The sequence below is a fragment of the Cydia pomonella genome, chromosome 14 (genome assembly GCF_033807575.1).
Source record: "Cydia pomonella isolate Wapato2018A chromosome 14, ilCydPomo1, whole genome shotgun sequence".
NCBI classification, from domain to species: Eukaryota; Metazoa; Arthropoda; class Insecta; order Lepidoptera; family Tortricidae; genus Cydia; species Cydia pomonella.
The window spans coordinates 17,241,716-17,255,583 of record NC_084716.1 but is presented as its reverse complement, the minus strand read 5'-3'; the positions used below and the strand labels follow the sequence as shown (position 1 = coordinate 17,255,583).

Genomic DNA, 13,868 nt, shown 5'->3' with positions numbered 1-13,868 from the left:
TTTGCTGGCAGTACTGGAAAATCTTAGTGTTTCTGCTTTGTAAGTTCATCTGATTTCATATATATGTAAGTATATGCATTTGTATCAATATTATTTATATATATGTATGTTTATGTTTATGTATTTCTTATGATTGTATCGTGTTCGTACATGTATTCGTACGGTCAGCTGCAGAGAAAAAGTACACCCCTGCATACAAAATTTCTATGCAGGGGGTACCTTTTCTCTGCTTGTATCATCTATACCTCATGTTTTTGCACCGCCTACAACTTATCTGCTTTGCCTAAAGGTTGACTGGTAGAGAATGCCTTACGACACTAAGTTCGCCTATTGTACAGTGTGTTTTCTTATGTGCAATAAGGATTAAATAAATAAATATGTACCAATCAATACTACCAATAGTCGGTAATTACGGGCCGTGAAGTGTTTAAGCCAAGTTCCTCACACAACTAAACAAAACGTCCATTATCCTCACTTACGAAACCGCGTTAATATTAACATTAATAACATATGCGGTAATGATAATGATGGACGGACATCATTTACTACGGGCTTTAATTTACGACCTTCGAGATGCACTCTTGATTTATTCCAAACGCTCAAACTTTACCACGCGACTAAAGAGGATAGTGGACCTCTGCTCCATACACACGTAGTCCCCATTTTCCTCCCTGGATATTGACAATATGGAAACTATAGCTATGACCCGTCGTTTGTCTTTTTTCGATTATTATAAGAGTTACAAGCGAAAAACAAATTCCATACTAATTTTTAAAAGCTCCTAACTCTCATAATAATCAAATAATCGATAAAAATCAAACGAAGGAGCATAGCTGTGGTTAATATAATACATCAAATCATGTAAACATATTCTCTATAATGTTAATATCCAGCGAGGAAAATGAATACTACGTTTATAGCGGTCCTCTTAAGTCGTAGACAAAGTTTTTTATCTGTAAGTATGTAGAGTAAGACCAAGATAAGTTGGCAGCAATTGTTATAGCCCATTCGGTGCAAGTATCAAGTAAACGCCATAATTGAATAGTAGTTTGACTTTTAAAATAAACCGTGCACCGTCTGGGCTATCGAAATCGTTCTATTCCTATTAGCAGTTACTTCCACAGCCAAGTTTGCGGAATATTTCGTTTTGATCAAAAAAATTAAAGATTAACACGAACATGATCGCGGCTCCAAATGTGTCACGTATGAAAATGTCTCTTAGTCATTACCAAAGATAAAATTCCAAGATAAACTTGTCCTTCGCATTTGACAACTAATGTTAGATGGCGCTGTACGGCGCAGTACATTATGCTGTAAGTGATTAACAAAGCTGGCAAATTATACCGGCGCCGTACAGCGCCATCTTCAGCTATCCAACTTGAGGACACCATTGCTTACTTCATACACTTTATTCAACCATCTACTCTTTGAACGAAACTCGCGGAACTTAAGGTCAAGACACACTTGTTGACCCGAGCAATAGAGTCGGCTTCGATAAGCAATGGTTAGGATACACGGTCTGTCTCGATTGTTATGCAACAGTGTGCTTACGACATGAGATGAGCTACTGCATGTCGGGATGCGGGAGATAAGTGCTTTGTGGATCATGAGGCGTGTAAAGATTTTTTTTGTAATATTTATACTTTGATGTTGTGTTCTGGAGTGGCGAGCCGAACCGTGAACTATAGGGTAGAAACTAGTAGAAAGCTCCGTATTAAGGTGGACAGACGATCTAGTCAATATCCTTGGAGGAGGATCCTTATCATGTATTTTAAATAAAAGAGACGCTCATGGTTCTAAAAGTGGAATCTTGTGCTAGGGTTTCAAGACATGAGGTTTAAACAAATTTTGTTACCGACTGAAACACAAAAAATTTCACCACATCACCGCGAGGAAAATACTAACCGAAAACCATCAATCAAAATCAAACCAAATCAAGTTATCATAATTTATAAATATTTATCATTCAAAATCGTCATTTACAAAAGTCAATTCTACCAGCCAACATAAGGAAACAACTCAAAATTTGCATGAAATTACTTTGCCCCTCTTGTAATACAGTAAGTTTATTCATTAAGCGTTTGCGTCAAATCCGGTAGTTCTGATTTTTTGCAGACTTGTTTATGATGTTGGCTCAGCGAATAATCCAAGTTTGTGACCTCGAGCGTCGAACGCAACTTTGTCAAAAATCAAGAAAACCGCGTAAATATGTATTTTTTTTTAAGATTTGGGCGATTATGACCCTAAAGGACTCGTTTTTGATAGTACTTTCTCAGGGCGTTTTTAAAGTAGACTAGATTTGCTATACGAGACTAGAAGCAGTGACTAATTGACTATGCACTTTTGTCTCAGGTGATGCCGCTTGGCACGATTGTTCCTAAGGTCAAACAAAGCTGATTTGGCCCGGTAGCCACGAGATCGTACTGTGCCTACCGCCCAAAACGGAGGGGAGAGGGAGAAGATCGGCTCCCCAGGTCCAATGTATGCTATATTTCTTCCTGCTCTCAGAAACTAGGGCAAGTTTTCTATCATTTTCATATAATTTAAGAACGAAAACATTATATTCATACTTTTAAAACGCGAAGTGTTTCACTCTGTGAGCCTGTATCACTCTCCGAACTAAGAAAAATCAAACACCGGCAACTGTCTCACAGGAGTCACAGGTTAAATCCGTTAAGCCATTTGGGCTGCAATATGCGCCAAAAGACAAACATGAACATAAACACTCTAAAACATTATTGTAACAAGCACGTGTATTATGTTTATGTGTAATGCACAGGCGCGTAAGATAGCCAAAGATAGTACTCACGCACTGCCTCGTAAACAGCCTGACATTAGACTCGTAGATAACTCTAGTGATAGCACTAATTAGGTCATTTAAATGTGGAATGTCAGTCCTTTGCACGTATTCTAAATACATGCATGCGCGAACGCATGCGAGCCTGCTCGATGACCTTGACGTTCGTAAGAAGTTTACGTAATTACAGAGCGCACTATACTGGTTTTCTTAATCCTTGGCGCCCTAGCTTGGTAAGGGATTAGAATGACAACAATGACCACTCAGCTTTGTAATGTAATCCTTACCAATGGTAAAAACAATTAGAAAAAAAACAAAAGTTCTGTTTTGTTCCGTGAGTATTTTGGAGGTTTTTGAGCGCGGTAGAGTAATGGGCCAAGCCTAGTGATTTAAAATTGTATTTTCTATTTCATACTTCAATAACGATAGTCTGTACTTTTTTAAATCAAGTGTTGAATATATTAGATATTTTATTTTGTATGAAGCGTTGCAAAAGCAATTTAGCGCATTTCATTGATCTAAGCAATGATCTTCTAGGTATTGTTTATAGGATTTACTTTCATAAAATATATTTATTTACGTCATAGCTACTTGACCGTAAAATAATACGAGTTATCTAAAGGTAAATAACATATAACACACATGACACACGTATGTGTGTTAATGTGTGGCATCAAATACAATACGAAAGCTGGTCACACCCTGCGAAAACTTTACATTGTAGCGGAACAGAAGTTCATAAATGGCAGGATATCGACGATCAAGCTGTTATAGGGCATTGAACCAAGTGACGCCATTTTGTGGAAATTGTGATGCACTTCATACATTTAAAATACATACGAGTATTGGTAATTATATGTATGACTTGCATGTTACACTGTTATAGAAACATTTACTAAAACTTATTTAGTAATTTTATGATAAAATATTCTGATAAGTAATTAATCTCTGCCGTGTTCCTATACTTATAATATTTATACATGCCTTATTTAGAATCTGTACGTTCATATACTACATGTACAGATTCTAAACAAGTTGAGGTGACAAAGAATTTTTTCTGATTATCATCTTTAACGAAAAGTTCAAAATAATTCAACTCGGTTAATATACCGAATGCGTCATTTGTCAAAGTTATACTTATCGTATTGTTTGATTGGCGTAACATCTTAAATACAACGCAAATCTAAGACAACAACACATACTTACATTTCCTTGATTTATGAACAGTTCACATTGTAAGTGATTCTAGGAATCTTAATAATTCAAAATTTGCCCCTCTGTTAAGAATTTAAAGTTTACATTCGCATAGCAGTTACATCGAGACGTATTCCAACTCTTGTTTAGTAAATACAGAACAATTACCAGAATCTCATGTAGCTTTTACCGTGAGAATGAGAAAAAGATAACAAGTATAAGTCGGTTATGCTTGCTTAACATTAACACATTGTTTTTGTTCTTGCACTTTGACCTGGGTTAAGGTTTCGTGTGGAGTTTTTTTACAGGTTTAGTCGGTGTCTTATATTATTAAATATGTTTCGTTAATACGATTCATTCACCAAGACATTCTGAGATGAACTAAAACAAATTATATTTAAATTACGTTTAGAAAATCACGCAAAGACAATGGTTATGTCTGAATTTAAGTATTTACTGTATGTTGTATTGAGGTTTTGTCATGTTTAGAGTTTAGACTACTATTACTAAGCTCTGAATTAAGTAGATGAATCAATAATGGTATCGGTATTTTTTCATCAACATCAAGAAGGAAGTTAAGGTAAGTTATTCTAAGAGTATCACCTGTTTGGAATCTTAATCGATATATGTAAATAATTTATCGTTTATAAAATATACATCACATTAATTATCATATAAGCAATGAGACCTTTCCGTTATCAGTCAATATGCAAAACATATCCCACTAGGCACGTGCTGTGAATACACACCATCCTTTAAAAGGCTTATATGCCATTGACGCTCGGGTCTATACTCCTTTTTAATAGTACCAAAAGTATACAATTGCTTGAAACTAAAAAGTCAATTAAACTCATAAATTGCTGTGATAAAATGTACCTTAATGCTCTCTTGCAGTTAGCATAAAAATGAATCCAAAAGCAGCTTGCGATAAAGTTCATTTCTCAACACAGCAATAAGCACTTACATTCCTAACCCCAGAGTACGATTCCATATGGAGATACGATTTTTTGCAGGGTAGAATAGGTAGCATGCCAGAGCCATTAGTCTACCCACGTGAGAATTTACCTATGCCTTTACATGTCCGCGTGTCGCTTAATGATCTATCCAATGATTTATAGATCAAGTGATACGTAGGTATAACGTTCTTGATTGTTCAGTTGTATTGTGAATTTCGGTTCAATAATATTTATGGCACTAATAATATAAGCCAAGGGAGAATAACTACTTTTATTTGGAAACTGTCCGTTGTATACAAATGCAGCTGAGATGTGCTTTTAACATTGTCTATCTAATGTACCTTGTGCTATGGACCAGGCTGTAAAACAACATTATTTTACGGAATACACGTTCGTAACCGGTTATAGCGTATTTTTAACCCCCGACGCAAAAAGAGAGGGGTGTTTTTTTTTTATGAACCGTTTTCGTTTAAGTAGTTTTTTTTGTGTCATAGATAATTTTATCCCTAAGAAGCCGTGTTTTATGAAAATCTGTTCAGCCGTTTGAAGATCATCAGCTCTTTTCTAGTTGATGAGGGGATCTGACTATATCTGATCGATTCGAAATTTGGTACCATGTTACTTCAATGATATTGAAAGTATATGGTGAGGTAACCATGACCTGATCAGCCGTTTAAAGATCATCAGCTCTTTAATAGTTGATGAGGGGATCTGACTACCTTGGCCTTCCATATGTCCTATCGATTCGAAATTTGGTACCGTGTTACTTCAATGATATTGAAAGTATATGATTAGGTAACCATGACCTGATCAGCCGTTTGAAGATCATCAGCTCTTCAACTAATCACTATAAATACTTTCCTAATATTTGTACCTACTTTAAAAATAACAAAATAAAAAATAAACTCTAAAAACTAACAAATAATATTTTAAACCTATTATAATTATTATCGTCACATATATTATGTTCAAATATTTTTATTTTCCAAGCGTCGTCGCGTCGGGGGACTGCTAAGTGAGACAGGTGTGGTCGCAGATTGCAACAAAAGAATTTACTCCGAAATATTCGCAAAATCGATACAACCGTCAACGTCGTCTGCCCTCACGTGTCTACTGAGAACGTTCTCAAGAACGGCACAACTATAGCTGCTCTATATTGTGCTGTTCTTACTTTAGCTTTTCTTGTGGTTACTAAAGGAGAAAAGTGTTCCACAAATTTTCGTACATTGACCCGCTTGTTGCTATCTCTATCTCTCGTCCCGCCCATGATGCCGGTAGTCAATGTCACCGTGCGAACTTGACAGCAATATAATTATGCACGTGCAATAGAGATAGCAACAGGCTGATCAATGTACGAATATCTATGTGGAAAGCGTCTCTGCTTTATGAAAAACTACCTTTTATGGAGGCCCTCAACAAGGAGGACTAGGAAGCTACATGAAGGTATTACTCGATCAGTCGTTACAGATTTTCTTGACGGTGGCCGTGTCCAGTTAGGGCTGCCATATGGAAAAAAACGCGTGAGAGTCGTGGAACACTCGGTTGGAACGAAGTTAACAAAGGGTCGTGACGGAAACTCGTCATATTCATGTTCATGGAACACTAGGTTGGAGCGAAGTTAACAAAGGGTCGTGACGAAAACTCGAGACGGAAAATTCTTACACTTTTTTTTCTTCTAGACCTAGTCCAGTAGTAGTACCCGGGCTGTACCTGCAGTACACAGTGTATCATAGTTCTGCGAATCCAATATAAGTACTGTATCTGCAGTACACAGTGTATCGTAGTTCTGTGAATCCAATATACACTGTATCTGCAGTACAGTGTATAGTAGTTCTGTGAATCCAATACACTGTATCTGCAGTACAGTAGATCCTGGGACCTGTCCGAAGTGACGACGGCTCCTGGAGGCTCCGGAAAAATGCCGAGATCCAAGAGTTGGTGGCTGAGCCCAATATCATCGGCGTAACTAAATCCCACAGACTTCGCTGGCTCGGTCACCTACTCAGAATGGGGGAGGATCGCGTAGTCAAGGAAGCGTACTTGAGGCGACCAACCGGCCGTCGACCGATCGGGCACCCCAGGTACCGCTGGTGTGATGTCGTGGAGGCGGACCTGCATCGGCTGAATGCCGATTCATGGCAGGAAACCGCGCTGGATCGGGACAGGTGGCGTTCTCTCGTTTCGGAGGCCAAGATTCTTTTTGGATCGCTGAGCCAAAGCAGTTAGTTAGTTACCATCTTACGTGACGTTCGTACACCTGGATGACTTAAATTATGAACACTTTTGAAAACATCGCGACGAAATTGCTCAGGAATGTACGGTCTCGCATTACCTGTAGATAATTCACAGTAAACAGTATAAGTGCAATTAGGCAACATTATCTCTTTAAATTGTAATTTATCATTTTGCAATAAAGTTTTTAACTCGTCATCATTTTTCTGTGCCTTCGATAACATGAAATAATCGATCGCAATATTTTGAAGAGCAACAGTCTCTATTCTAGATAATGCATCGGCAACTACGTTGTCCTTACCCTGTATATGTCTTATATCAGTAGTAAACTCACTTATGAAAAGTAACTGTCTTGTTCGTCTAGGAATCTCTTTGTTACTGTCGCTATTCAATTTACTAAAAGCATATATCAAAGGTTTATGATCTGTAAATATAATTAGTTCTCTGCCTTCATGCAGATACCTAAAATGTTGTACAGACAAATAAATAGCTAGCAGTTCTTTATCGTAAGTACTGTATTTCATTTGTGCAGAAGTTAGCTTCTTAGAAAAATAAGCTAAGGGTTTCCAATTACCGTCAACATATTGTTGTATAACAGAACCAACGCACGTGTTGCTAGAGTCTGCAAATAAAGAAATAGGTACCGTGGCAAGTGGGTATGCTAGCATAGCAGCATTTTCTAAGCTAATCTTACATTGTCGGAACGCTTCGTCAGCTTCCTGTGTCCACACTATAGGTGTTTTGTCGTTACGTTTAGCTTTGTGAATGTACCTAAGTAATAATTCTTGATGTTGTACAGCGTGTGGCAAATGTGGTCTATAAAAGTTAATCATGCCTAAAAATGTTCGCAACTGATTAACTGTTTGCGGTTTAGGATAGTCTTTAATAGCTTGAACCTTACTTTCCAGTGGTCTAAAACCTTCAGTTGATATCTCGTAACCTAGGAATTCTAATTTCTTCTCTTTAAACGTACATTTCTGTAGATTGATGGTGATACCAAATTCGCTAAGCCTTTTAAATAATTGTTCGAGATGACCGTCGTGTTCTTCCTCTGAGAGAGAAGCAACAAGTATGTCATCTAAATAACAATACACAAAATCAAAATCTCTTAAAACGGTGTTATTCATAAAACGCTGGAAAGTCTGGCAAGCGTTTCTTAGGCCGAAACTCATTCTAGGGAACTCGTACAACCCAAACGGAGTCGTAATGGCCGTCTTCTCCACGTCTTCAGGATGTACCATGATGTTATGATAAGCTCTACGAATATCTACACAAGAAAATATGGACTTACCTGCTAGTAGATAGGTGAAGTCGTGTACTCTCGCAATAGGGTAACGATCCGGTTTCGTGACCGCGTTCAGAGCTCTGTAATCGCCACACGGACGAATCTCTCCATCTTTTTTAGGAACAATATGCAAAGGACTAGACCACGGACTCTTAGATGGCCTGCAAATGCCCATCTCCACCATTGTTTGAAATTCCTTTTTTGCTTTTTCGTACCTATCAGGAGGCAGCGGTCTAGTTCTTTGATGTATCGGAGGCCCTGTCGTCTCTATATGATGATAAATATTGTGTTTAGGTGCCTCGATAAACGACAACGGCTTTAAAAGTTCTGGGTACTTGTGCAACAAATGATATGCCTTATTATCCGTACTAATTAAATTAATTGATGAGTCAGTATGGTTTATGATCGTACCAATTACATAAATACTTGTCAAATTATCAACTAACTTTTTGCCATACAAATCCACAATGAGTCTATAATTATGCAAAAAATCTGCTCCAATAATAGGTTGTTTAACATCACATACAATAAAATTCCACTTAAAAGTACGTCTCAAATTCAAATTTAACGTTAATGTGACGTATCCATATGACTTAATCTCGGTGTTATTCGCGGCGTATAACTTGCAATTTTTAACGGATTGTAAAGAGTCTTTCGCAAATTTAAAGTTTTTTGGAATTACACTCACATTTGCGCCTGTATCGACCAAAAATTTAAAACCAGAGTTTCTATCTATTACACTAAGGCGATAATTATTTACCAAGGTGCAGGGTTCCGCCGAAAACGTCTGCACGGTGTCTAGTTTCCCGTCGGCGACTGTCCTTTCCAGCTGCATGGCTGCACGCACTTATTGGCCTTGGTCTTGTATCGGTAATGGTAGAAACACAACCAATCAGGGCTGTTAGGGGTCCTCCCAGAGCGGCTGTTGTTGCGTGAGCGACTACGTGCACGTCCCTGGCTGCGGTTCCTCCTTCGGCTCCTACCTCGTCCACTAGAGCTGGCTAATTCACTGATGCGGCTGTTAATCTTCGCTAATTCCGCCGTTATAAAATCATTCGGTGAACTTTGGCGCGATGTTGTCTGAATTGAGGCGACTTCATTCGGTTTAAACGTCTCCATGACCTTGTCGGCAATACTTGCAAGGCTTTCTAAGTTTTTTGATTCTGCTGACGCTACGACTGCCCTTACCGATGGTGGTAGATGACCTTGCCAAAAATAGATTAAAGTGTCGTCCGGAATTTTATCACGCGCAAGGTCACGCATTCTCCTCATTAGCTGAGATGGTCGTTGCTCACCCAATTCCATGTCTGACATCAATTGCTGTAACCTCTTCGCTTCTGTCTCCTCGTAAACACTAAGCAATCTGGCCTTCAGAGTATCGAATTTGTTCTCACTAGGCGGCTTCTCAAGGATATCCGCAACTTGCTGAATTGCTTGCTTTCCTAATTTTGCGATGACCATATTGTAGTTTGATTGATCACCTGCCTTTTGTTGTGCTAAAATAGCTTCCACCTGCAAAAACCATAGTCGCGGCTGGTCCTGCCAAAAATCAGGTATCTTTGCAGCTAATGATATAGCGGATAATTCAATAGTTGTTGTTTGTGGGGTTGGTGGTGTCGGAGACATTCTGCTACACCTCTTAAATTTGCTTCCGATGACCCTGGAGCCGGGGAGTTGTCTGCCCGATAGCACACGCAAACACACGCGCACTCAAGACGATTACGAATTTAACTCAACCAGATCCCCATAAAATAATTATTACTTAAGTCTGTATGCAAAATAATATTATAATTCACTGCCGTAAAAGTTCAAGGTGCACTCAATTAATGTTCATTCGGGGTCACCACTATAGGATATCTGGGAGTATATAATGAGAAATGCGGCAGTACTTAATTAATACGTGTATTTTCCCAATCACGACCGGGAGACAACTAAAGAGCGAGCTATGCGTCGGGCCTTCCGTAGCCGCGCGGAATGCTGACAACGCATAGCAGTCCCTATAGTTAGTATCTGCAGTACACTGTGTATCGTAGTTACAGTGTATTGGATTCAGATCATTCACAGTAGGAGTCTACCATCCACCGTGATTCTCATTACTAACAAATTATGATAATTGTATCTGCCGAAGATAAATACCTGTTATATCTATATACACTCATATTAGTTTTACGATATCCGTTTCATAGACTATATTTAGTAGTTTTTTTATACGTCCGTTTGAATGGTTGGTCCTTTGTTCGTGCTCTTAAAGAAACAATAATTTACATAATAGCGTCACAGCTCTTTGCACAGACAGAAAAAAAAAAACAAAGAAGTAAAACGAAGTCATTATCTTTTTCTGTCGACCTTACACATACATTTGAATGTCAATCTTTAAGTCTTTGAGTAAGAAATTTTTCAAACGTTTGCGTACTATGTGTATTAACTAGGGTTTGCAATCCGGTTCCCAAATATGTATTGAAATTATCCGGATTTACGTAACTTCCCATACATTTCAGATCCGTCGGGCAAACCCTAGTATCAACACTAAATGAGAATATTGAGAGGGTACTACGTTGTGTTTTAGTTAAATTATTGTAATTACTGTGGTTTGAATTTTTACTGACATTTAAAAAAAACAAAGAATATTCCTAAAAATGATATATTTGACGGCCGGTCTGGCCTAGTGGGTAGTGACCCTGCCTATGAAGCCAATGGTCCCGGGTTCAAATCCTGGTAGGGGCATTTATTTGTGTGATGAACACAGATATTTGTTCCTGAGTCATGGGCGTTTTCTATATATTTAAGTATTTATAAATATTTATATATTATATATATATCGTTGTCTAAATACCCGCAACACAAGCCTGAGCTTACTGTGGGACTTACATACTCAATTTGTGTAAATGTCCTATAATATTTATTTATTATTTATTTATATATCGACATATTTTTGGGCCATGCATTCTACCATTTAACGAGTTTTCGTACATCACTTACGGCTGATATGTTACCACGGCTGTGCATTCGTTATTCGTCATACGAACGGGTTAATCCATGACGAAACTAATTACCGACTCATTAGCACGGCTACCATTAGCACCGAGTATTCGTCACAGTCATCATTCAGTAATCGGGAGGCAAAACCTATTCAAACTAAACGCTATATATTACAAGGTGGGAACGAGTAACTCGACAGATTTTAAGGGTGTATTCTTGATTCTTGACCGCATTTAGAGATGAAAATATCATACAAACTTTTCTGTAATTGCTCTAAAAATTGTTTGCGTAATAGGTAAGTCAGTGAAAAACGCCTTATTGACGTTGCGGGTACTAGACATTTATATTGTATAAATAATAATATATATTTAATACAAAAGATCCATAACTCAAGGACAAATATTTTCGACGTAATGCTTTTACCTGTTTGGTAAATCCTCTCTGACTCGCTCCGAAAACGATTTGTGAACTAAAACTTAATTTATTACTACTCAATTAAAAATGATTTCACAGTTAGGGCGCCCCCTATTATGACGAATGAGGTCTTTATGGTGTATTTTTATCCCTTTGAACCGTGTTTACACGGGATCCAATTAGGACTTAAATGCTAACGCGTCAAATCCGGCTCGAGAACATGTACGGACAGCAAAACATTGTTTTGTTTGATTATTTGTTAAACTAAGCACGGATATCTGCTATCAAAATTAAAACAGTAAATTAAATACATAAGTACGCATAAGTTGCATAAGTAAGTCTGTTTGGCCCTATGGTTGACCGGTAGAGAATTCCATTTGGCATTAAGGCCGCCATTTGTACATTGTTGTATATATTCTGTGCAATAAGGTATAAATAAATTAGTACATTATGTTACGAAGTTCCTTTTCGCACGGTATGGACGTGGCGGATGGCAGTGTTAACCGAACGTTAATTAGAATTGAAAATATTGAAATATAACCATTACAAATTGAACCGTAAACGGATTACGGTTCAATTTGTAATGGTTAATTTTCAATTCTAATTAACGTTCGGCCAACACTGGCGGATGAAAAAATTTAAGAATTTTCCGTCGCGACCCTTTCTTAACTTCTTTCCAACCGAGTGTTCCATGAATTTGTTATTTATTTATAAAAATGCTTTCCTCATAGGTGATGTAAAAAGCAGTATGTCTATGTGTCACATGGTAACAAAATTATTTCCACCTTGGGCGTTAACACTTAAATCCGTCACGATCCTTTCTTAACTTCGTTCCAACCGAGTGTTCCAAGACATTCACGCATTTTTTTATAATTTAAAATTCACTTTTTATAGATGACAAAGCGCTAAAGAGAATTTGAAATAGAGGTGGATTATCAAAGTAAACTTTGTAGCCACAGTCAATTTACTGTCATCTTTCGATACATGATTAAAACTTTTAAAACTTTGATCCTTATTTTTTAACTGATATGACTATGTTAAATTTGCATAGGCCTAAGTTATGGCACCATCGCTCGAAAAGATGCCGTTCAAGTTCAATCAATTTACTTTTGTCAATCGCTAGAGCTATTTAAATTATTCATTTAATTAAATTGCAATCACTGCAATCAAATTTCATCTAACCGCAATCACTTTGTTAATTGATTAATAGGTAATTATATACACCAATTACGTGGTAATTATTGACACATTTTTTCGAATTTTAATTACTTAAAACGAGATTTGGCCGTTTATAATTGCAATCGAAATGATTTCTAACATAAAATATATTCTGTATTTTTGTCTAACCAGATTTTGTAGTTTATTAGTGTACGAAATATGAAAAACAATGACACTGCATTATTATGAATATTATAATCATATCGAGCTAGGTAATAATACAACGCAACTTATTGAAAATTCGATTTGTTTAAAGAAAATCTTGTATCAATATTGAACTAATTTACAAAAAACGTATGTATTTATTGAATGGTCTCAAGTAATTTAACTAATTATTAAATTAACTTTACCAAATGAGACTAATATTAATTTTACCAATTTTTTTTGTTATCCTAGAAAAATGTGTTTTGCTGACATTACCCCCAGATGCACCGGAGTGGCCAGAGTGGAATTGTTGACGCTATAAATAGAAGGAATGCAACTTGCGTTGCCATGTAGAGGGCACTGGCTTCCGGGTCATCATCATCAATGCTGAACACAGTGATAATTGCAACGACCGGTCGTGTATTTGATGTACGTGCGTGACTGTTATTTTTTACTTGTTACCTTTCAAATGCCTAAAAGCCTTAGAAAATCAAAGACATATCGGGACTCGTACAGAATAACCATGTTTTGATGCAAAATGTAACTCTACTGTTAACCGGGCGGAAAAAAGAAGCAAATTTTAAAGCCTTTTGCAAAAGTATTTAAAAATTTTGAAGAACCCTTCCAAGAACGATCAAATTGTTTATGC

The 13,868-nt window shown here is 37.2% G+C and overlaps 2 protein-coding genes across 3 annotated transcripts in view; one reads left to right on the top strand and one right to left on the bottom strand.

The window, feature by feature from the left end:
• The window catches only part of LOC133525096 (torso-like protein), a 94,684-nt gene that overhangs the window by 49,626 nt on the left and 31,190 nt on the right, over positions 1-13,868 (top strand). The gene's annotated exons all lie outside the window — the stretch shown is intronic.
• On the bottom strand, positions 8,850-10,460 carry LOC133525089 (uncharacterized). Its single transcript, XM_061861332.1, has one exon. The coding sequence runs from the start codon at positions 10,088-10,090 to the stop codon at positions 9,263-9,265; it is 828 nt and encodes a 275-aa protein (XP_061717316.1). The 5' UTR covers positions 10,091-10,460; the 3' UTR covers positions 8,850-9,262.

Excerpts from the sequence above, each read along its gene's own strand:
- LOC133525089 (XM_061861332.1), bottom strand. The coding sequence starts at position 10,090 with ATGTCTCCGACACCACCAACCCCACAAACAACAACTATTGAATTATCC.